Source organism: Buteo buteo, chromosome 7, assembly GCF_964188355.1.
Source record: "Buteo buteo chromosome 7, bButBut1.hap1.1, whole genome shotgun sequence".
In the NCBI taxonomy this organism is placed as follows: domain Eukaryota; kingdom Metazoa; phylum Chordata; class Aves; order Accipitriformes; family Accipitridae; genus Buteo; species Buteo buteo.
The window spans coordinates 3,391,041-3,414,828 of record NC_134177.1 but is presented as its reverse complement, the minus strand read 5'-3'; the positions used below and the strand labels follow the sequence as shown (position 1 = coordinate 3,414,828).

The window sequence follows — 23,788 nt, the reverse complement described above, 5'->3', positions numbered from 1 at the left end:
TTTTTACACTGATCAAATAGCTCTAATACTCTTTTAGAGAAACATTTATATAATTCATGACCAAGTCTAAAGTACTAGATAATACTGATTCAATGATAAAACAACTTTAAATCTTGTAATGTGATTTCAAGAAACCTACTGCTCATGTTCACATCTGATTAAGCTCTATAAATCAAACTCTGCAATCTTTACCAAAACCAATGGTTATGAGCACTGATTTCCAGAGTTTTGACCATGCAAGGATTGCAGGAGCAGGCGTGTTTAAAATTGCAGTTGGACAATGAGTTTCATTACATAATTTGAGTAGGCTAATCACAAACCTGAAGTCTGTGATATGAAATCCCTTCCCCATGCCGGTCCTGCTGGCGTTTGGACAATGGTTTCTCTTAGCCATCACCCACCTGCGCAAAGGATGTGCCGCTTCTTGGGGCTGCTAGTTAAAACTAATCCATATATTGCAAATATAAATGTTTTTGTTAAAAGCCCACAAAACCTAGCAACTAAACCAATATGCTAAACTGATGCTCATCTCTCCTCTCACAGGCAGAGGGAAAGGCATGTTTCCCAGTACTATCTTTGCCCTTTAAATCTATAGCAGGATCTCAAAAACATCTGGATACAGAAGAAACCCTGTAAAGATGCTGTCGTCTTCAGCACTGACATAGACCCCGTTCCAGTCTCGCGCAACCTCCAGCCACACCTGGTCGCCTGCACTCAGCTTCAGGACCGTCAGGAAGGATGCCTGGTCAATCTCCTGGCCGTATAGCGTCTCACGGGCTTTGGCCACCTTCCTGCTGCGGGCGACGAGGCTGACACGGGCTGGACGCCCTCTCACCGTCAGGTGGTAAGCGAAGACGTACGCCCCAGGCACGCTGCAGTTGAATTTCCCAGTGGAAGGGTTGTAATCTTCTTGGTCGTTGTACAATATCTTGTCAAATCTAATGGGGACGTTGGGTGGAGGGAAGGGCTTGGACAAGCCGGCACTGAACGCTGATCGCAGGAGCTTTGCGGTGTCCCCTCGGGCACCCTTCGCCCCACGGGAGCCTTTCTTTCCCGGAGCCCCTCGGCCGCCCTTGCTGCCGGCAGCCCCCTTGGGCCCAGAAGGTCCTGTCATGCCGGTGGGTCCCAGGTCCCCTTTTTCACCCTTACTTCCTTGCTCACCCTTTTCTCCCTGTTTTCCATCCACCCCCTGAATACCCTCAACCCCCATCTCCCCTTTGCTTCCTTTTTCTCCCTTTGTCCCCCCTTCCCCTCTTTCTCCCTTCGCACCTCTTCCCCCTGGCTCCCCACAGTACCCCTTCTCCCCTGTGTCTCCCTTTTCCCCTTTGTCACCCTGTTCTCCATCCAATCCTGGGTCTCCAGCATCCCCCCTATCTCCCTTTTCTCCTTTGGTCCCGTTCTCACAAGTGTCCCCTTTGGAACCCTTTTGTCCCTTTAGTCCAGGGAAGCCGTAGTTGCCCTTATTGCCTTTTACTCCAGCTTCACCTAGGAAAAGGGCAAAGTGGGGGGAAAAAAAAGATTAAAAACATTAGTATTGGATTGTTTTGGAGATGACAGCAAAGGGAAAGGTCAGAGTAATATTCCTGGGTTTCCCAGCCCCTGTTACGTACCTTGCAGTCCAGGTTTGCCTGGATAACCGGGGTTTCCACTTAATCCTCGCTCGCCTTGCTCCCCTTTGCCTCCTAGGACATTTCACCATTAATATACTGTTGGTGGTGGTGTCTGCAGCACAGCAATCATTTCACGGAAGATGACTGGTACGATTTCACATGTCCCTCACTTCATTTATAAAATAGACATAAGCAATGTGTGTTTTCAAGAAATGCCTTCAGAAACCTCAGCTGAATCTCACAGCACCAAGGACCATCACGCAGACAACTGCATCTCACTTGAACGTTGAATTTCTGACTCTAATCAGCGCCTCGTTGGGAGGTGGTTGCTGCTGTTGTCCTGGTTTTGGCTGGGACAGAGTTAATTTTCTTCCTAGTAGCTGGTACAGTGCTGTATTTTGGATTTAGTATGAGAACAGTGTTGATAACACACTGATGTTTTAGTTGTTGCTAAGTAGTGCTTATCCCAAGTAAAGGATTTTTCAGTTTCCCACGCTCTGCAAGCAAGCAGGTGCACAAGAAGGTGGGAGGCAGCATGGCTAGGACAGCTGACCCGAACTAGCCAAAGGGATATTCCATACCATAGGATGCCATGTTCAGTATATAAACTGGGGGGAATTGGCCGGGAGGGCTGATCGCTGCTCGGGGACTGGTTGGGCATTGGTCAGCGAGTGGTGAGCAACTGTGTTGTGCATCACTTGTTTTTCTAGGGGTTTATTTCTCTCCCTCTTTGTTATCTTCCTTTTCATTACAATTTAACATTGTTGTTGTTGTTGTTAAATTGTTCTTATCTCAACCCTGAGTTTTACTTTTTTTCCAACTCTCCTCCCCATCCCACTGGGGGGCGGGGAGTAGTGAGCGAGCGGCTGCGTGGTGCTTAGTTGCCAACTGGGGTTAAACCACGACAGCTGTTTAATGGCAAGATGGAGGAGATGACAGCTCTGCATTTCTCACTCCAGGATTGCCAAAAGTCTTGTTCAAGTGAATCAAAGCCTAAGAGACTGCACTGACTGAACTGCGCAGCACGCTGCTGCTGTTACACCCATTATCAGCTTTGCTGTGTGTTTCTCCATGACCAAAGGCAGCCGCAGGATCCTACCAGTGGTGTGTGTCAGCAGGACAGAGCTGCTCTGAGCCTGAAATGAAGGGCAGGGTTTCCTTTCCGTTACTACTGATGGATAATAATTGCTCTCCATCTTAGCTGAAATCATTTTGCCTGAGATACCTAAATGGAAATGCAGCTTCTACACCTGTGCGGAGCTTCCATGGTGTTTTCTTCCTGCTTATTTCCCTAACCCAAGGCAAACTGAACTCAGTTTTTAAACTCCCGTTCAGAACAAGGAGTGAGTTTCAAGTGAGATCTTTATGAGCGGCTGTTCCTATACAGCCCACACATATGCTACCACCATCTGAGTTATTGTCCCTGCACTAATACCAGCTAAATCTTGCCAGGTGCCAATCCATACCAGTATACTCTATTTCCTTTGAAAAATATTTTTTCCTATAATTTTGTGGTATTCGATGAGGACAACAGCATCTGTTTTCAAAATGAGTAGTTAATCTGCTTTACCTCTTTCTCCTTTAGAACCTTTTGGACCTTGAGGACCTGGGGCTCCTGGCAGACCTTGCAGACCAGCATCTCCCTTCTCTCCCTTGGGACCTGTAACGTAATCACATTAACAAAATTATCTTTCTTATAAAGAAAATTTGCAAAAATAGCTAAGCAACATGTCATTGAGGGATGCATGTAAGGAAAACTCTGTTTCCATCACCCTGAGAGGAGCTGGCTATTTTATCTGACATCATACAACCAATGCAAAGAAAACATGGGACAGAGGGGCTTGGCCTGAGCCCTGCTCCCCTACACCTTGCAGACACTGCAGCTGAAAACCTACAGCAGGGCGAAAGGTGAGGGGTGATGGGGCAACACTGCGCTGCTCATGCTGAAATTAGTGGGGCGCATGCTCACAGGTCCCCTGGTCAGGCACGCAGATCCCCAGCCTTTGCCTTTCAGCTACTGCAATCCCTAAATCTTACAGATTTGCGTATCACTCTTGGCTGTAGTTAAAGACTTTTTAAAACCAACTTTCAGCTGCCTCAGAGCCGCAGGAGCTCAGACATTCATAAAACATCAGAAGTAATCTGTCTTTAATATTTGAGTGCATCTAAGGAGCTCCCATAGCTTCATAATTGCTCCCCTCCTTAAAAAGAATTAAGTCTGCAAATACCAAAGTGAAACCTGGCAGACACCCCCACGCTGCATAAAGGATGGGTTGAAAGGCAAGCATGCTGTCTTCAATTTTTTTTTTACTTTTTCATCCACTTGGGAATCTAGAGACTCCTGGTGCACGTCTGGGAGCAGACTATGGCAGCTTCAATCATCACAACACAACCCATTTGACACAAGGACTTTTCCATCAGCACTCGAGATGTATAAGTGCAAACTCCCTTTGCAGCCACTATAATTTCCATTAGCCAATCCCTCCCGAGCTATGGGAAGTGAAAATCCCTCGAGTACATTGTATTAAAAGAAAATTATTTCATGATTTTACCACCTTTCCTCAGATGAATAGTTTCTATCTCCAATATTAGTGCTATTAAAGTGAACATTTCCAGACTAATACACTATTCATTATAGCAGTATTAGAATTAGGTGCTATATAGATATATATTTTAGCAGTAGAAAAAAGAGAGAAAGTATGTCCTATAAAATATTTAGGTGCTCTATACAGAGCTGCCTCTTGTGAGAGCAAGTGTTTATTTTAAAATTTGAACCCAAAATTATTTTTGTATTTAACTTCCTCTCTTCCAAGCGGAAAAAAAAATCCAAGAAAAAGAGGCTTTTATCATAAACCTTCAGCAAAGATACAAAACTGCCTGCAGATAGTTTTGAGGGTCATAAAACCATGAAGTGAATGTGAAAGTAAATCTGTGACTCCCAGGAGATCAGACACAGGGACAGAGAATCGAAAAACGTGGCCACGTGGGGCAGCAGTGATGTGGTATGGGGCCGGCTCTGCACATGCTCCCACACCAGTGTGGTCCCCAAAGTGAGTGCTGTGGGAAGGAAGCCCCTTTTGGGGGCTTTCCCACTCATACTGGTGTTTTATAACTTCTGGGATGTGGCCAGCATCCACTTTTTTGCTCCGGCTTTACACAAGGTATAATCACATTCGGCATTTGCTGCCCAAGTCTCATTTCTTGAAGAAAAAGCAGGAGTCTCCTTGATAGGGTTTATGCATTTTAGCTAAGGGTGGCAAGACCATACCTGGGGGTCCCTGCTCTCCCAGCTGCCCCCAGGGCCCTGCAGCAGGCGGGCAGCAGTCACAGCAGTTGAAGAAGAAATCGGCTGTGTCAAGTGTGTAGTTCTCGAAGGGGAAGAGCGTGGTGGCCCCTTGGGTCGCGGGGCTTGGGGTGGGTAACTTGGCTCTGCCCGGTGCTGCCGCAAATGGGCTTTTCCCCGTGAGAGGGGTGAGGGGGGTGCGAGAGGCACTGTTGCCCACCAGCTGTAAGGGCTTCGTCTTCGTGTACTTCACAGCTGGGGTCACCTTCACTCCGGCGTGCACAGCGATAACAACCAACATCACAAATGCCAAGATGGGCCCCGATGAGCTCCACATGTTGGCAGCTGTAGGAAAAGACGAACACAATTAATTGCTGCTCAACACCCTTTGCGTTCGCATGTTCCCCACAAAGCCAGAAGACCTGCCTGAGTTAGTGTCAGGCACGTGTGGGCATCTTCCTGGAGGACTACGTTACAAAGCCTCACTTTTTATGAGGAAAGTAAAGCAAAGTTAGCAAAACCTCCTGCCTGCTCACCCGTATCGACCAGCACCCTACAGAGCACTTGCCATCCAGCTGCTCCTGTTAGCTGTGATTGAAAGTGCTCCCACAGGTATCAACAGAAGTTCAAGGGACTGGCTGGGAGTTACACCATCACTGGGACACATGATGTCTCTCTCCCAAGTGCATAGTTAGGAATAATTCAATAATGATTTCAGAGTACAACACAACTGCACGCTATAAAAAGTTTTACTCTAAAAGAATAAATGAAAACAATGAAACATCAAGTATTCAAAAACTTTTATGTCGATTTTTTCTTTGTTACTGACTGATTTTCTGGACTTACATATTCTTTTAGTGTAAACTTTCAGGTCTGTTCTTTTTATTTTTAAAGTGTTGATTTAGCTGAACCAGGAAGAAAGAACAAAGTAAGAAGCACACATTTTTTCCTATAGGACAGATGATGCCTCTCAGATGACTTGTCATATAAAGCATCTTTGTTTCTTTTTTAAACCAGTGTACCGACCTGTAAATACAAACGGAACAGACTCCCTTTCTTGCTGAACCTGTAATCTAACCTTCCTTAGCAGCTAAGGCACTTCATTACATGAAAGTCACCAGGAGAGACTCTTGACTATCCTTGCCATCCAGAGGGCAAAAGGAGATCCGACTCAAAGTCAGGTATTTGGGGGCTGTATTATAATCTTTCCATCTTTAAGAATTCAGTTTTAGAGGAAAGGGTCATGATTTTTTTCCATTTTCACACAACAACAAATCATTTAATGGAAAATTGATTTTCCATACAAAATCCCCAGTGATCACTGCTGCCCATTGCTGCTGTTCAACCCATTCTTCACCCCATCGGCTCCAGTAAAGGATAAATTATCCCTTCTCCATGCCTATGTTGCATTAGGACAGGATACCGGGCACTGATTTTTGTCATAGGCTCGTATTTGCTCCCAAACAGCCCCTGCCAAGCTTACCATGAAGAGTTTAGCACAGGCAGGCAGAGAGGAGCCAGAATTGACAGCCAGCAGCAGGGAAGCAGCCACAGTCGCAGAGAAGAAGGGTCATCTGCTGTCTAGAAAGAGAAAAAAAGGCACCAAATTCTCCTTTTGAAGAATATACTCATGTGGGAGTGTTTTGGAGATAACTAGATAAACCCATAACTTCCGTATGCCTAAAGCCAGCAGCAGAAAGAAACTGCAACCTTAGAGACCTAGTAACTTTATGGGGAAATGGTAAATCAGTTTTCAAATCAAAACCGTTTCTATGTTTTACTGTCACAAACCACTTCTGCAACAAAAAAACAGACACTCTAAAACAAGACACTCTCCCGTTACGTAGCCAGATTGATGGATTGCTGTCAAACACTGGAGAAACATAATTAATAAAAAATTATACCTTACCAGTCTGTTTAGAAAATAAATTGCTTAGACCAAGGAATCGTTAAACAGATTTTCATTATAATGGGCAAGACTGTTCCTAAAATAATTGTTCCTAAAATAATTATGCCTAAATATATAAATGCATTTTAATAAAACTGAAATTTTGGACTTTTTCATTACATTAGCTCACTACCACTGATTCTAAAATCATTCATTTCTATGCCCCCACTAGGAAAGATTATGATTCACAGTGGACACAAAATATGAAGAATTAAACTTTGCTGCAGTGACATCTCATTCAGTACATCTATATTTAATTGGATCTAAATATCTACTAATCGTTAGCATGTATCTCATAATAACATTGTAATAATACACTGGTTCTTTTGTTTGGTCCCTAAAATTATAGTATTTAGATATTCCAGTTCACAACAGGTATTTAACACCAATCTCCCAACTTTAAGTAGCAGGGAGATGATTGCACTTTCTGTTAATTAATTATTTCAAGTTCTTATACACGGGAAGAAAAACACTAGTCCTCATGCAGCTATACATTCATTACAGACAGTGACTTTTCTTGAGACAAATTATATTGCCACTAAGTCTTAAATTCTGCGACTTCATTGCAAATATCCCACCTAAAGACTAAATGACCAGTGCGTGCTATCTCCTACCTTATAAATGGTCCTGCTCCCAGGACGGCCCCCCCTCAATGGCACTTTGAAAAAGACAACTTTATTTTCGGAGAGAATCGGTTTTATTTGTGTAACAGCTGCCCCCGTGGCCAATGAGAGCCTGCACGGTGTGGGGAGAAAGGGGGATTGGCAAAGTCCCCTGAAAGGAGCAAAGTGACATTGAAATCTGAGGAAATTCAAACACTTTCCCCTGGCTAGGATGCTGCTCTTCACATCGGACTTCTTTGGCTTTTCCCCCAACATCAGTTTTCGGGGCTTTAGGGACACTCCTCTTTCGACTCTTTCAACTTGCAGCATCATGTTTTGGTACCATCAGACTCAGTGTGAATTTGTCCATCTGCCTCAGCAGGGTCCAGGCTTCTCTCTCAGTATTTAGTATGCAGAGTTTGGTATCGCAGTCCCCTCCTTGCAGTGGGAATTTAGAAGGGGTAAAAGAGAAATTACAGAAATAGCTATATGGGATCATGAGTGCATGTGTGCATGTACCTGCACAGAAATGCAGTGAAAGGGGAATTCAGCCTTAAATCTGGGCTGTCCCAGGTAAATGCAGAGATGGAGCAAGCAATCTTTCTTCTCCCTCCACCTCCAGCGCATAGCAGGGTACCTGCAGGCAGCCATGCTGCACAGCAAGGTGGCAGAACAAAACCCCGATGGGAAAAGGGACAAATCCATCCCAAGAGGGCTGCTACAACGTTGTTCTTATTGGAACGGATAACCCCTCTGGATTTCATAGGCTAATTGATTTTCCTCGCTCTTTCCCAGCAATCACAGCACTCGTTTCCTTCCCTGGTGACCTTAAAATGGGCCAGCATTTATTCTTAGATTTCCCAACCCAGTTCAGAGTGCAGTATGAAACGCAGGAATGTGAGGCTGCCTTTCATTGCCTTGTCTTGGTGAAATATGAGCAAGGAAACCATCTCATTCAATCAGTCCGAATTTACTACATACCAGTAGACTCAAAGCTCAGCTGCTGGACGAGAAAGGCTGCTTGTTTCAAGCAGGCTAGAGAAAACAATCAATTCTCCTTTAATGTAAGTGGAGAGAATTGTAATCCTCCATGATCTATTTGTGACCACCCTTTCCTGCACATTAGTCTACAGCTTTCAGCAATAAAAAGTTGATTAAGGTAAGTCTATTACTAAGCATACCAGACTAGATTGATTCACCAGCTTTTCAGGCTATTCCAAAGAAATCAGTTAGGAGCTTTGCAGCGAGATGCTCTAACCCTGTGTAGGACATGGGCTTGTCACAACTCCTGCAATGGAACCTGCACCAGCACTCACTGATGCTCATTCATACCGCTGAAAACAGAGCTGGATCCTGAATTCAAAGAGTTCCTTTTTAAAAATTAATAACCCTTTTCAATACTGTAATTGGACTCAATGTTTTAAACTGAAGTTTTGTCTTCAGCAGTTATATTTCTGACAAGACTATGGACACATAAAGGCAATCAGATCAGTTATAATAAAATCCTTATTTTGCTCTTAACTCAGGACTTTTCATTAGCAACAGAAGTTATTCAACAAGGGAAGATTAACCATTTTTAACCAAGATTACTGCATTTTACAGTGTTGCCTCCATATTCACCAAAGCTAGTCTTTCACAGACTTCAATTTAATGGCATATTTGCTGCACTCTAAAGCTAAAGCAAGAAACACAGCCTGGGTTAGTGTATTTTCCTGAATAGCTTGAGTAGTAGCAGTCTGGAATACTATTATTAGATTATGTGACAACTGCAGGTTTTTAAATTATAGAGTGCTTACTGAGTTACTGAAGCAGTTCCCAAAACTCATGGGTTGAGAGCGTAAATTAAGATTTAGCACTAGATTAATCACTCTGTTTATTCAGGGAATCTGGATCTACCTTTTACTGATATAAATGATGCATGTGGGCCATTAAAATGTCTTCAAAGTACATTTCAAACACACTCCTAGCCTTGCATATTTGCAGATAACTGTTTTTGACTGAGATTTGCAAAGCTGAGTAAAAAAAAGCTGTGTCCACGCTACTGATTTCTACCAGCACCTCCAGCAGCCACGGGTAGGAAGGGCTGTGATCTTCTCATAACTGCTAGATCACTAAAAGCTCCTCATGGGGCTTGGCAAAAGCAAACACATGAAAGCCAGCGCATCCTGAAGGAAGCTTTAAGCAGCCTAAAGCAATTCCCCAAGGAAACAGCATCCTTGCAACCACTAATCCTTGCAACCCTAATGCTGGCTCCCCATCATTATCAGAGATGGGGAGGAAAGGAAGGACTTCACCAGAGACCCTCACCTCTCCCCTCCTCTGCAGCCTGAGGCTCCTCCTTGTCCCAGGAGGGGTCCTGAACCTGGATGCGGCCACAGCAACCTTGTCCTTGCGGGATTCTCTCCCTGGCTGTCATTCCGAAACAAAGAGGGACACGGCAAACTGTGTAAATATATTTTGTATTAAATTAATGGAGTATTTCTTAAATGAGATCAGTGAAGGAGATTCAAAAAGCACCTCCCAGAGGGCTCCACTTCCAATTGTTTGTAAATGAAAATAGAAAATTTAGATCTGCAGACACAAGGTAAACTGATAAACTAAAAAAAATCTGGTCTGGAAATACAATAAAGGAGGAAACAGTGAAAACCCAAGCAGCATAGAAAATAAGCCAGGTTTGTAATAATAGGTAATTTAAAATCTTAATGCTCAAGTATCAAGAAGGCAAACTGGAAAAGAGAATATTCACATAGAATAGGAAGTGGGTAAAAATGGAATTAAATTACATTTGAGCTGGGTGAAAAGTGTTAAAAGGAAATTAACATTTCTATGTGAAAAAACAATTAACGCTTCTCACAAGATTTCCCACAACAATTTAGCAGACCTCCTGGAAAAGGCCCTCCTCTCCCTCCCTAATAATTTTATTTTCTGAAAAATTGAAATGTGTTCTGTTTCCCTTTATTCATTATCACAAAACAATTGAGCTAAACAGAAAACAGAGTGAAATGAAGATTTTCTGCTATGTTGTTATTTAGGGGAGGGAATATTTCCATATAAGACAGTACAATAGATAAATTAATCAAGTCAAGATACAACCTTTTTTCTCCTCTCTTATGTACTTAGTATGTTGTAGCCTCCTAAAAGTCACTTAGAGGCAGCACTAAACGCTCAGCAGGAATTCACCCTTGCTGGGCGAAAAAAAAGCAGAAGGCTGCTGGTTTTTTGTTTGGTTTTTGTTGGTTTTTTTTTTTGAAGACCCACTGGAAAACTACATTTTCATTTTCTCCCCTATTTTCCTTCCGTCCTTTCTCTTCTTTTCAACCTGGAAATCCAGCCAGCCCATGTTTTCCAGGCTGACCCCTTTTCCCAGGGACTTCAGGGTCTCCTTTGGGCCCCAACAATCCTCAGATACCAGGTGGCCCCGTGTGTCCCTTCCAGCCCTTCCCACCCATTTCTCCCCTGTTCCCCTCAGACCCCTTTTCTCACCAGTTATCTCTGAGTTCCATCTCACCTCTTGGACCCAGTTGCCCCTTGTAGCCTGCAGTTCCTGGAGGTCTTCTAGGAGAAGTTTGTCCCCTCCAGGAAGGAAGTCCTGCCTCACCACTGAGTCCCTGATCCTTCTTTCCTCCTTTTGGTCCTCACTGTCCAGGTCCTACTGGGGGTCCTTGTATTCCTCTCTCCCCAATGTATCCTGGTTTATCCACAAAAGGGAAAAAATGGTTAAATCCCCTTTACTAGGAGCAACATGTCAGAACAGACAGAATACAGCTCTGTAGGAGAGCCTTCACGGGTCATCAAATTACATTTTCACCTAAATAATGTCATTTTTTTCTATGCAACATATGACTACTGAGAACTAAGCTTTAAGTGGTGTAAAAACAGCACAATGAAGCAAGCAATATATTAAAAGACCAAAATCTTTTTCCATCTGGGAATGCTGCTATTCAGATGCCATGGAACACAGCCCACCCTAGGGACACTGCAGCCATCCTGGAAGCCGAGGGGTCGTGTGTGGTCCGTCCATGTGCACAGCACTTGGGATGCTAGTTTGCATTTGTTTGCAAAAGAAAGATTTATGAACTAAATGTTTGAGAGAAATAAAAGCTAAAAATGACAAAAACTTTTCTTTGGATTTTGCTTTTACAGTTGTTGTTTTCAGCCTAAAATTTGGGGGGCTTTCCTTCATGATGAGAACTTTAAATACTGTGTGGTATAAAAATTAAACAAGTCATTTACATAGAAAAAAGAGCTACTGCTCATGTAGGATTTTAAAATGCTTGACTTCAGAAAAATACTGCCATAGGGATTTTCATTGGATGCAAAGGAATAAAAAAATCTCCCTGTAAAATCAGTATAATTGCATTTAGTGTTATTAAGATTCAGATATCAAGGGGAAAATGAGATCAGAAAAAAACCTGCATCAGTCTATGCCAGTATATCCCACAAACCCTAGGCCATATGTTGTTTTAAGTTTCCTAAGTTACACCTAAATAGAGATTTATTGCACTTTAAAGTATAATGGCTAGAAGAATCCAAAAGCTACCGTTTCACATAAATAAGCATTTAGGGAGTTATTTAAGGACTATAAGAACTTCATGATACCTATTACATTATATCGAGTCAATCACTCTAAGAGTCCCTAAATGCATATTTAAAATACCAGTAACATGAACTTATTTATGTGAGAGACCAGAATTACAGCACACGACTTGTTGTAGCTCTTCGGGCTGAACTCCTATAGCAGTGCCGATTTTTGAAGCTCTGTTAGGAGTGTAAAATGGCCCCGCAAACAAACGCGCTTCTCCACGCATTGTACCGCTGCAGTGGGGAGCAGAATGCGTCCCAACTCACAGCCCTGTTCCGGGGGACGGATCTCCTTTGTCAGGACCTACAGGTGCCTTGGGTCTTGACTAAGAAACACGTCCATTGTGCTCGTCTGGAAACTCTAAACGGTCAAAGGTAAAAAGTGATAAAATTACCTGGCTCCCCTTTTTCACCTTGGTCCTCCTTTGTGCGTCAGGCTCGGGGATGTCACAGAAACCCTGCTTCTCTGGTGTATTGCTGTTTTCCTTCAGTGTGTTTAAGAAACAAAATAGTCCTCAATAGCCGTGCCTTTGCTAATAGCGAGCGGTGGGATTGTTTTCCTCCTTGTCTCCAGTACCACCTTGCAGGGAAGATGATATTTGCTGGGCTGGGGGGGCTGAAATGCCAGGCTGGTGGGTGATAGCGGCTTGTCCCTTCGGGGCGAGGGTTGTCAGCGTGCTGCGGCAAGGCTTTGCTGAGGACAGATTGCAGCCCGGCAGCCCCCCGATTGCCACCCTTTGGGACCAGTTTGGTGGCATTTGTCCCCAGCCTGGGTCAGTGGGGACAGCGGGTGCCTGTGGCAGGTCTCCTGTTCCTGGTATCGAGGGGAACCAGCTGAATGCACCACGAGCAAGAGCTTTCCCAGCAAAATTATTACTTCTAAAAGAAGTAGAGAAGCGATACGCAGTCATAACGCAGTGCAAGTGCTTCATGTGAAGAACATCTACCAATGCAGGAACTTCTTTCCCATCCACAAATATGGAGATTCTTGTATTCACAGGATGCTAAAATAAAGAAGAAAAACTGCATATATTGTACAGTCCTTAAAGAAGCACAGAAAGATCTCCACTGTCGCTATTTGCAGGACACATAGAGCAACAGCTGCTTTATTGAAGCTTCCTGGAAATTATATTTTCTGGCTGAAATCTCCTTTTTCATGTTTAATATACCAAACCCATGAGATAGACCCAGTACCTACTACCTTAGAGGTAATGTGCTGCCTTTGTGTTCCTTCATGAGCAAATTCTGCAGCTGAAAATGGCCACTTGACACTTCACAATGCATATCCCAGTATTTAATTATTCTGAGATCAAAATAATCCCAAAGGAAATACATCATGCCTAGAGCATATTACAAACCAGCAGTTTTATGTATCCAAATGTATAATTGATTGCGTTTAAATAGATACTGAACTGATTCAAAATATTTATTTCTCTCAGGCCAAATATTTGTCTTTGAATAATCTGGTAGAAAACAGTGACCTCTATAAACAGTCATGAGCTGTAATTTACCTTTTAAAACTACTCACGCTGTGGACTATAAAATTGTAATTTGGATAAAATCATGGCAAGGAAATGAACTGTCAGAGTGATTTTATATGAACATTCAACTTTAGCTGGATTTTCTGAACAATTTAAAGAGGTGAGAGCCCTTTCTGGCTTCTGGTGGGTGGAATTCAGAAACCAAAGTGCATTTATGGAGCCAAAGTAAGGAGGAGAGAGGATCGGTGAGCTGGCAACAGCGCATCTGGAGAAAGATGCGCTGGAGTAGTCAACAGGCTGCTTGGACCACCCTGAGCACAGGAGTTTCTACAGCTAAGCACTGTAGTGTGTGTGGTTTTTTTTATATATATATATATATATATACATGCATATATGTATAAATGGGATTATTTCTAGGAAATTTTCCTACTGCATATTGTTGAACTCAAAGAATAAAAAGTGCACCATAAAGTTTTATGTTGTCTCTAATTTTTTGTACCCTCGGTTGTACTGCCTCATTTGCCTGTTGTCTCACTCATCCCACGTGTCTGCCTTCCCCATAGATTTTAGGAGTACATCTCATCACGCCAACTCCTTCTCCCTTCAGCGCACACGCCTATATCACCCTCACTTCCACGCCAGACTTGGCAGCTCTACCAATGCAGCGCAGGTGTTAGTATTTGGGGCTTTTTCAGGAAATAGGCAGTTTCTCACTTTTTCTTTGCAAAGACCCTACAGCCCCATAAAGGCCAAATAACTAAAGTTCAAAACTTGGTCAAAAATTGTGAACCACTGTTGTTTAAAAATTCACACTCTAATACTCAAAATTTTAAAATTTTTCTTTTTTTTTTTTTTTTTTACAAATCAGGAAAGGTGTAGCCATACAGCTGCTGTTGTACTTGGATCAGGTGCGATTCTTCTCATACATGTAAAGTTCCCATAAAGTTCCACAGACAAATAAAATTGACTTGGCTGGCTGCCAAGTTTTAGGAAGTTTTTGCTATTAGAACAGGCAACATTTACCAAAGGTGTATGCCGGGATCACTAACACAGCAGTGGCCTATTAATCAGCAAAGGGCAGGTGTTGTTTTCTAAGAACCTTTATGCCAGCACTGTGGTTTAAGCCAAATATTATCAGTTTTCATCTAATTATTTCACAGAGGATCTCTCTAGCTCCGTACACCTGCCACTTTCCCTTCTGAAAGACAAAATTTAATTAAAATCAGGAGCTTATGCCTATGCACCTTCTTTTTAGAAAGGGAGATGTAGTATCAACAAGCAAGTCAGGTATCAATATTGCCAAGCCTCGTAGTTTTGCCATGAGACTTAGATATTTAGTACTCTTAAAGCTTAATCTCTTAAAACCCTGTGATTGCAGAAAATTGCAGATTTCATTTTAAAAAGTCAGTTCTGAGCCTTGTGTTTAAAAGGCTCAGACTCTAGGAGGTAAATTACAATAATCCCAAATGTAATTATATTTAAACTTTTCCAGTCTTATAATTTGAGAAGACATGACTCACAGCTTATAATATTTAAGGGACATCAACCTGGTGACTACAACCATTTTCACACAAAGACATAAGCCGTGTTTCTCATTTCTGAGTCGTATTGTGCCCTTGCCAATATTAAGATGTATACGCATGAACAGCATCAACTAAAATACCAGGATACTGGACTCAGTGATAGACTTAGCCCTTTCCTAGTCCTCAGACACACTACCAGGCTTTTAATTATCGTAGGTTTTAAACAAAGTCTATGTTCAAGCTGCACCTGCCCAAGAGATGGCAATGTCTCACTGTCGGACACAGCCTGTCCAAGGCAAAGTGCTTTGCATTAGCAAAAGCTTTTGTCCTAAGCTTATTATTCCATACTAAACACTGCAATCATTATCTATTTTAATACTGTGAAATCCAGTCAGCCTGAAACTACCCAAGTTATTAAGCGTCTTATAAGACAAAGGGCTTATAGATCTCCACAACAGCAAATTTTATTCAGCAGAGAATCTTGTCCTGCTCCTCTGTGGCACAATGTCAACGCACAGTGACGCAGACTTCTTTGCAGGTTATTTTACATTGGGACGTGTTGCAACACCCCTTGGAAATAAGGAAGTGGAAATATCTACTTTCCTTTAACCCAAATTCTTCTTTGCTCTGGCAAATATATGTTTTGTAATAAAGCAATGTTACAGCACAGGTCACAGTGTTTTAAAGAGTTGCGTGCTGCAACCGTAAAATCATGATAGGAAGCAAAAAATCTGGGAACAAAATTGTCTCTCCATGTGCTGGACTCAAAAGTTGTTGGGAGATTATAGTATTTACAAAATTAAAAAGCAACAGAGAGGGAGAGAATTGGCTTTTCTTACATACAAACTAGATGCAAGGGACTTTGGATCAACAATAAAGTCAGAGGAAAGATTCCCACTGATTTCTATGGAAAAAACACCTAATACCCCTGCAAGGTGAAAATTAACTATCCTGGAAACACAACTCCCCATTTAATCACAGGCGAGAGGCAGCGTCAGAAGAACATCATGGTTTGGGGCTCATTTGACACCTCAGCATGCTCAGAGGTGAGCTGCAGGGGCAGCGAGATGCACATCAGGTTTGCATCTCCCAAAAAGCATAACCACCCGTGGTCTCCTGTGCAGTGGCTGCAGTTGCCAGTGTGGGGCTGGATGAGTGTCTTCTGGCTCTGCCACAGCTCTGTTACAGGACTTTTGTAAGTAGGAGTATCTCGTGCTCTGCAGGGTTACGCTCCCACCCACCAAAGCACCATCCATCTTTCTCCCACCCACATTCATCCTAATTTCCCCTGGAGATCCCCTGAGAGGAACCGCCGTGCAAACCTCTCCAGCTCCTCTGCACCTCACCCAGTAGCAGCAGAGGCAGCAAAAGTATCTCCAAATGAATAATACAGGGGAATGTAAAATAATAATAATAAATTATAATTTCAATAAATTATAAAATACATTGCATTTTTTAGATCTTCTGATTAGGACAGGAGCAGAGTAACTTCCTTTCCATCTCTCATAGCAGACCTTGAGAAGGGAGAAAGAGCAAAACGTGCCTCGGTGGGAAGGATTTCTACAGCAGTAGCTGCTGTTTGCAAGGAGGCGGCGGAGCCTGGTTTGGACTCCAAATGTAGTGACAAGCTTTGCCATATGCCAGACCTTGTGATGAAACGTAGCATATTTTTACAAGCAGAGCTGAAAGACAAAGAAGGGGGTTTCCACATTGGCAGGTGCAGCTGTGAAAAAACAGGGATGAGGGGGCAGAAGGTGGTGGGATGGAGAAGGATAGATAACACGAGAGGTTTCAGAAAACGTGGAGAACTGCTTCAGCCGGAGGCTCAGCACAAGAGGGCACTCCAAGTGCTCCCAACAGCCCTGCCAAGGATGGTTTTACAGCCCGCACCCTGCAAAGATGAAGTACAAACATCCCAGCCCTCAGCCTTAATCAGCCCCACAGACCCCAGACATCATGGTCCACATCCTGAGCATCCTGCTCCATCCAGGACAGGCACAACAGGATACAACAAACATTTTCACGGGATAACTTAACAACGGCCTCTAGACCAAAATGGAATTTTTGGACACTGAGTATATGTGATTAATAGATAAAATATGAAAACTCAGGTATCTGTGAGACCTACACTTTTCAAACTTGTTTCCACTGAGAGCTTTAATAAAGGCTGAATCTGTATGGTCAAACTATATAAGGGAAAACAAAACAAAAAAACACCTATTTGTAGAAACTGCTCATTTTAAGAAAATTTCCCATGGCAAACTAGTATCAGAATAAGTAGGATTAATCACAAGGCTGCCTGTACTCATGCAGCATTGTGAAAGAGATGAAACAGATAGTGGATGGAATTGCCTGTTTTTAAAATGAAGACGAAAGCCTTCTCCAGCAACTGGGTGCAACCCAGAGCAGCTGCAAAAACTGGCCAGCACTGCCGTTCAATGGGCGAGTCCTTCCAGACCACCACAAAACACAGCCGCCTTCCCTAGAGGGAAACTTTAAACTCCCAAAGCAACTTCATTTTCCTCTGAAACACTTAGGAAGCAGTTATAGGAGCAAACCACGCATTCACTACCACAGCTGTAGGTTGCTGCCTACCTACTGCATGAAGGTAGGTAATAGCACAAGTTATCCGTCAGATGTGGGAAGAGCAATGGTTTGTGTCTTGAAGGTATGAACAGCACCGGCTGAAGCTTACAGCAGCTTTGCCTATCAGAAATCAAGATCTCATAGATGAGCCACTTGCTAAGAAGAAAGAAAGAATTCTACAATAACTAGACCTACTTGTGAATATTCATCAAAAAACAATACTGATTTGATTTGCATTCACTCCTCCTCCTGTTTTGTCTTTATGATTATTCAAATAAGTAACCTTTGTAGCAAGTAGGTATGTCAATGAAACAATAAATTTTCCAGTAACACTTACAGAAAGAGGGAGGTATTTTTAATCCATAAGCACAAATATTCACACCTGATATCTGAGTGAGGATGTGAGTATGGACATGTTCAGAGCTTCTATAGGTCAATAACAAGATTACAATTATAAAAAGAGATCACACACTTGTTTATACAGACCATTAAATTAGCTGTAGCAATTTAATATTGTAAAAGGGACACATCAAGAGCAGAGAATGATGTGAAGATCTGACTCATGCGGGATTATAGATCCCGCCCAGCCCTCGTACTCAAAGTTGATTAATGCTTTACCTTCTAATTGCTTGTTGTACCTGATCTCAGAATGCCACCCAGCCCCTCCTCTAGCTGGGGTACAGGCAGAGTTACCCCAACCAGAATGCTACGTATAAGCAGTTTCCCATGCAACAAAATTTCTCACACCAGACCATGGATTTTACCTTGCACAAAATTCCAAAAGAAATTGCACCACAAGGGAGGATCAGACCCAACCACTGCTGCCACCACTGTCCCACCAGCCAGCGTCTGCCTGGGTCCTGCGCAGCCTTTCCTGCCTTACAGGCACCTTTGCACTAATTCCCAAAAGAGAAGCTATAGACTGATGTGGTGTTCATCTAAATCAAGCGGAGAGATTATCACCCACAAATGGTTGTCACACACACCCCACAGAGGTGATTGCTTTATCCAATTTGCCCTATAATTAGAGAAAAGTCGTTCTGTAATTTGTCAGGTTGACTTTAAATGCAATTTTGTCAGGAGATCTGTCTGTGACTTTCAACAGGACCACAAGAGAAGAGCAACACCAAATTAGGACAATAATCAAAGGTTTAGCCAGAGCATCGCCTCGGCCCAGCATCCCAGCCTACGGATGTTTTTACAGGAATATTCTGCAAACTCAGACAAACCAAGCCTTATGCTTAGTCTGGAAGTTTCCTTTCCATTAATCAAGACAGCCTGGCTAGCTAGACAAAATCTGAAAAAATATATCCAGATATCTCACTATTGCAAACAGAAAAGTGTTCGGGCCTGTTGTTTTGTTAGGTTTGCAGGAACATCCTTAGGTCGGCTCAGGTAAGCAGGCCTGCAGAAGACCCTGCAGTTATTTTCCTCCTGCACTTAAAGTTAAAATATACTTATCCAAAATAAGACTACAAGAAAGAAAGTGAAATTTCAGACCTTGCCTGTGAGACAGAAGAAAACCTACCATCTGCAGAAGACAGGTGCAGACTATGTAGTGGAGTTAATAAAAGCATCATTGTGGCACTTTGACATGACTTAGCAAATATTTGACATTCAAAGCTTGCATACAAATACCCAGCGCACACATTGACTATGACACAAATGCAGACTGCTAGCAAGTGAAGGTCTTTATTTTTAGAACATTCATCCCTTTCTGCCCTCAAAGAGTCGCCTTAATCCCTAATGAGCAGCCTCCCAGCCTGGTGGTTTGCCTTCCAGGATGGATGAAGCCTACACACGTGAGTGAAATAACCAGCAGAAGACGAGGGGCAGGGGCACTGCAGAAAACTCCACTGCAGAAACCACCGGCAGCAGCAATGCAGCGGTAACGTGCAGCGACGGGCTCAGGCTGCAGAACGGTGCTCCCTGGCAAGAAAGCAACTGCTACAGAAGTCACCTCAGCTCCTGCCTGAATTCAACATCCATGTGTTGAAACCAAGTTGTAGGCAAAAACAAGGTGCAGGAGCTAGCAGAAGGAAATGGGGTGGAAATGCACCTGGACAGCAAAACCTGCCCTGGTGTGCAATCCAGCCACCCGCTGACCCGAGCTGGAAAGAAAACTTGCCTCTTGGCAAGTATTTCTGCAGCAGGGTGTGACAGAGCCTAAAGACTCATGAAATATTCAGACTATGGTTTTGACTTTATAAATGTTACGTTAGCCTTTATGGTAGGTAAGTGATTTTATTCCTGTCTCAAGGGGGGTATCTTCTGGATACTTCCTGCAGCAGCAAAAGCCGGTGCTCAAATCCCCAGTAATAATTAACACAAATCTCCAGTGGTGAAACAAGGAAGGGAACAGATCTTCCAGAGCACCAACCCCTGGGGAGACAAGGAAACAAAATCCCTTATTTTTATATAGTTTATACAAGTAACAACTTTGGTATAATTTTTACCATGATAAGCACAAGACACACAGAAGCCTGAGGTTCGAGCAGGTTTGGCGCGAGGGGATGGCAACCCCAAGGAAAGTGCTGGCTAGGCCTAGCTTATCCCTGCTACTCATCTTTTATCGTATACGCCTGTTTTTAAGGCATTGGGAAGCTTTTCAGCTCCTTTGCTCAGGGCAGAAGGGCCTCCGCAGCCCTAGGGCCATCCTGCAGCAGGGGCCGTGCTGGTAAATGTGAGAGATGAGGGCGGGGGGATGCACGTCTCAGCCCAGCCGAGCAAACCCCCCCAATTTGCAACAGGGCTCTGCAGCCGTGGCACTGACACGGCTCCTGCAGAGAGAGGCAAACACAGGGGAGAGGGAGAGACCAAACCCGGCACATCAGCACCTGCCTCCTGGCTCACTGCACACTGCTGGCAAGGGGGTTAGATGCTTTTTTAAATATATTTATTTGACCACATGAAGTCTCTCCCTTTCAAACCCTGGCTGCTCCAGCTGGTCTAGTAGAAAAGTTAACTTTTTGTTTCCGCCTTTTTTTTTTTCTCTCTTTCTTTTTGTTCCTCTTTCATTGCTTTGCTTTTCATTTCTTCCAAGGTGCAAGCCAGCGAGCTGCTCCTGGGTCAATGAGTGGAGGAGACCGACAGGAGCAGGCAGCTCAGGGAGAAACAGCAGGTGAAGGGAAAGAGCCTTCCCTCTTTTAGCAGCAATGCACAATAAATCAAACCACAGCCTCTTTTAGATTAAATGCTGTCCTACTTCTCACGAAAGAGTTATTAATCCTGAATTCAATCAGGAGGCAGTTCTGACCATCCTCCTTGGTGAGGTTCCTCCCTCTGGAAACACCAGCCCTTGAAACAAACACCAGCAAGGGCTTGGTGGGGCCCCTGCAGCCCTGTCTTGTCTTAAGGCAAACAACACTTGATTATCAGCAAATCTGTAATTCGTCATAAGGCAAATCATTCTCCATTTGATAAGATAGTGTGTGTCAAAAAACAAGCATGAAGCATTCATATATACACTGAACCTTCATCTTATATAAATTGGCAACTGCATCTAATGCAACCATCAGTGGGACGGAGTGAAGCAAGACAGTAACAGATCATCGGGGTGATTATTAGACTGGGGAAAAGTTACTTGTAAACTCCTCTTTGAAAAATACCCTGACAACAGCTAAAGCTGTTGTGTGGAGCAAGTGGTCTGATAACCAAGAATGGTTTTGCAGGTATTTTTACGGAATTGGTGTAAGTGATAGCCCACCGCTGCTCTATGACTGGCAAAAACTTGCCATTTCAAGCACCATCCACTCAGGCACCAGGTATTTTGCCAAGCTAAGCTACATGCACAGACACAACATGGGCTCCCGTAGTACTCCAGGACCAACGGGACCTCTGCTTCGAGCTAGAAAGGGGCACAACTATTTGTAAGTTCAAAGCAAAGCCTCTGCATAAGTATTTTTTAAGATCAAAGCACCAGTTCCGCAGTCAACATCCATAAAAATAGCAGCACAAGAAAGAGGCACTGTTCTCGCCGAGTGAGCTGGGAACGAAAGCGTCACATCCTGACTGCCCCTTTGCCACCTGCACAGCTTTGTTTGTGTAAGTGCCTTTTAAAGATACTGAGGAAAAAGCATTTTTAAAGCATCATCAAAATGTGCTCAAATATTAAAAGAGCAACTTTAATAACAGCAGTTACATCTGGCCCTTGAAACAATTTGTGTTCCTTTATGGCCTTCCGTGGTTCAGAAGACATTAGCCGGGGCCAGAACAGCCCCAGTGTGCTGGAGGTGACCCCAGCTCCCGCAGCCACACGCTCGGGATGAGCCACCCCTCTCTGCAGGGAAGTCCCCCCTGATCCAGAGGCTTCAGGCAGAGACAGACCGGGGAGTGCAGCCATGACCGGCTCTGCAGGCAAAGCTGCGGTGACAGTCACCTCTGGCAGGGCGAAGCGATGAGCTGAACAAACCACTGCACAGCTGCAGAGAGCGTGCAAACTTCAGCTCACCTGCAAAGGCACATCTTGAAGAGACAGTTTGTTGTACAGAAAAGTAAGCAATTTACCAGCACCAGCTCTTTGTCTCACAGTTCCCACCTAGTTGTAAAAAGCGGTTCTACTTGTAAATGTGAGAACAACCATCCCGTGGCCAGCTCCAGCCTCTGGACTCACTGCGGTACCTGCTGCCTTTGGGGTGTGTTTGCATGTGGCTGCTTCTGCAATGTGAGCACAGCCACAAGCCAAACAGAGCTCGGTGCCTACAGCCAAACAGGCTGTGGTCAAACCCTCAGAGCTCCGCTTCATCAGCCACATCCCCGTGCTGCCCCTGGCCATTTGCTCTCACCTCTGTGGCACGGAGGGTCACTGGCAAAATAAACTTATTTTTCAGCTGATGACTCCCTCAGCCCAGCTCATCCCTCTGCCATGGAAGGGGACATGTCCCCAAAGGGGCCGGCAGGGATTGGCAGGGATTGGGGCAGGGCCCCGGGTGGCTCAGTACCATGGCTGATGACAGGCACACCACGCTACACCCATGGGCTCCCACACTCTTTGGGGATGGTCCCTCCAAATGACACTCGAGTGACTTTAGCCAACCTTCGGCTGTGGGAGCTGCCCGCTGCCGAACAGGGCAAGGACCTGGCACCAGCGACAACCCTGGTCCCACCTGCACTTGGACCGCATTTGCAGCACCCTCATTTTCAAACCTGAGAGGCTGAACTTAAGGATTTTTGCCCTGAAAGGCAATGGGAGTTTCTCTGTAGCTCCTGCTGCACATATGTTGCGGCATGTCCCAGTGCTCAGGTGTGCCTGGTTTAGGCAGTTTTTACAGGAAAGCTTTGTACAGCAGCTGCTTCGATGCCCCTTCAACAGCTCAGGGCAGAGCAGGACAACCAGCCCTCCCCAGCGCTGCAGAAATTCGGATCTAGGCTGGCAGCACATCCAAACTGCATGCACGAGCCCACATGGCAATGCCTGGAGCTCCCCTGCTCCGGTGAAAAGCGCAAATGTTTCGCTGAGCCTGTCACGCTGCGCTCAGAGCCGGCACACCCTATAAGATTCATCTGATGTGTCCATTTAAACGGGATTCTGGCTCGTGCCCATGTAGCCAGCAAGGAATTTGCTCATTCTCCATGAGCTGTTCATTTTGCCGCAGTGCCAGTGCGAGGTTTTGGGTGCAGACCCAACAGTGGCAAAACTCATTTTGGAGAGGTCACCAGGAGCAATCCGGGGATCCCTCATCTCAAGCAGCGCTACCCCGCTGGCCTCAAAGCTGAAGCCATTGCCCAGCAGCAAAACCCATAATCTTAACTGAAAGAACACAAGACAAAACCCAACCTTTCTTAATACCACTCATTTATCACTTAATTAGTGTCACATAATAATAGTTTTGAAGGCTGAGAAATAGGATCAGCCTGTCAAGACCAGGTCTCTGTGACTGCTTTGCTTAGTGAATGAGATTGTACCTGGTATCCTGCTGCCCAAGGGGAAAACAGCGAACAAACCGTTTCTGTTACTTTTAATTCTGACTTATACCACGAAGTTAAGTTCTTAAGTAGCTCTTTGGTTAGCGATCGTGCTTTTTTGTATGGGGAGCAGAATAAACGAAGGAAACCTAAGCCTCACGGTTAGCAGCGTCACGTAGTATTTCACGGGATTTCAGATAAAAGTCTTGTAAATACTTGTCCATCCCTATCTCTCTCTTCTGGAAACGCCTCATCTGATACATTATCACC

At 44.1% G+C, this 23,788-nt stretch overlaps 1 protein-coding gene across 2 annotated transcripts; it reads right to left on the bottom strand.

The window, feature by feature from the left end:
- Positions 1-233: 233 nt before the first annotated feature.
- OTOL1 (otolin 1) lies at positions 234-12,629 on the bottom strand. Of its 2 annotated transcripts, XM_075033183.1 has the most exons (7): positions 12,420-12,629; positions 10,952-11,131; positions 6,377-6,474; positions 4,879-5,238; positions 3,181-3,270; positions 1,611-1,682; positions 234-1,485 (listed from the first exon to the last, which is right to left on the bottom strand). In XM_075033183.1, the coding sequence occupies exons 4-7, from the start codon at positions 5,228-5,230 to the stop codon at positions 590-592; spliced, it is 1,410 nt and encodes a 469-aa protein (XP_074889284.1). In that variant the 5' UTR covers positions 5,231-5,238; positions 6,377-6,474; positions 10,952-11,131; positions 12,420-12,629; the 3' UTR covers positions 234-589. The 2 variants fall into 2 exon arrangements, with proteins under 2 accessions (XP_074889284.1, XP_074889285.1); XM_075033184.1 differs by lacking the exons at positions 10,952-11,131; positions 12,420-12,629 and adding an exon at positions 9,751-9,828.
- Between the last annotated feature and the right edge of the window lie 11,159 nt (positions 12,630-23,788).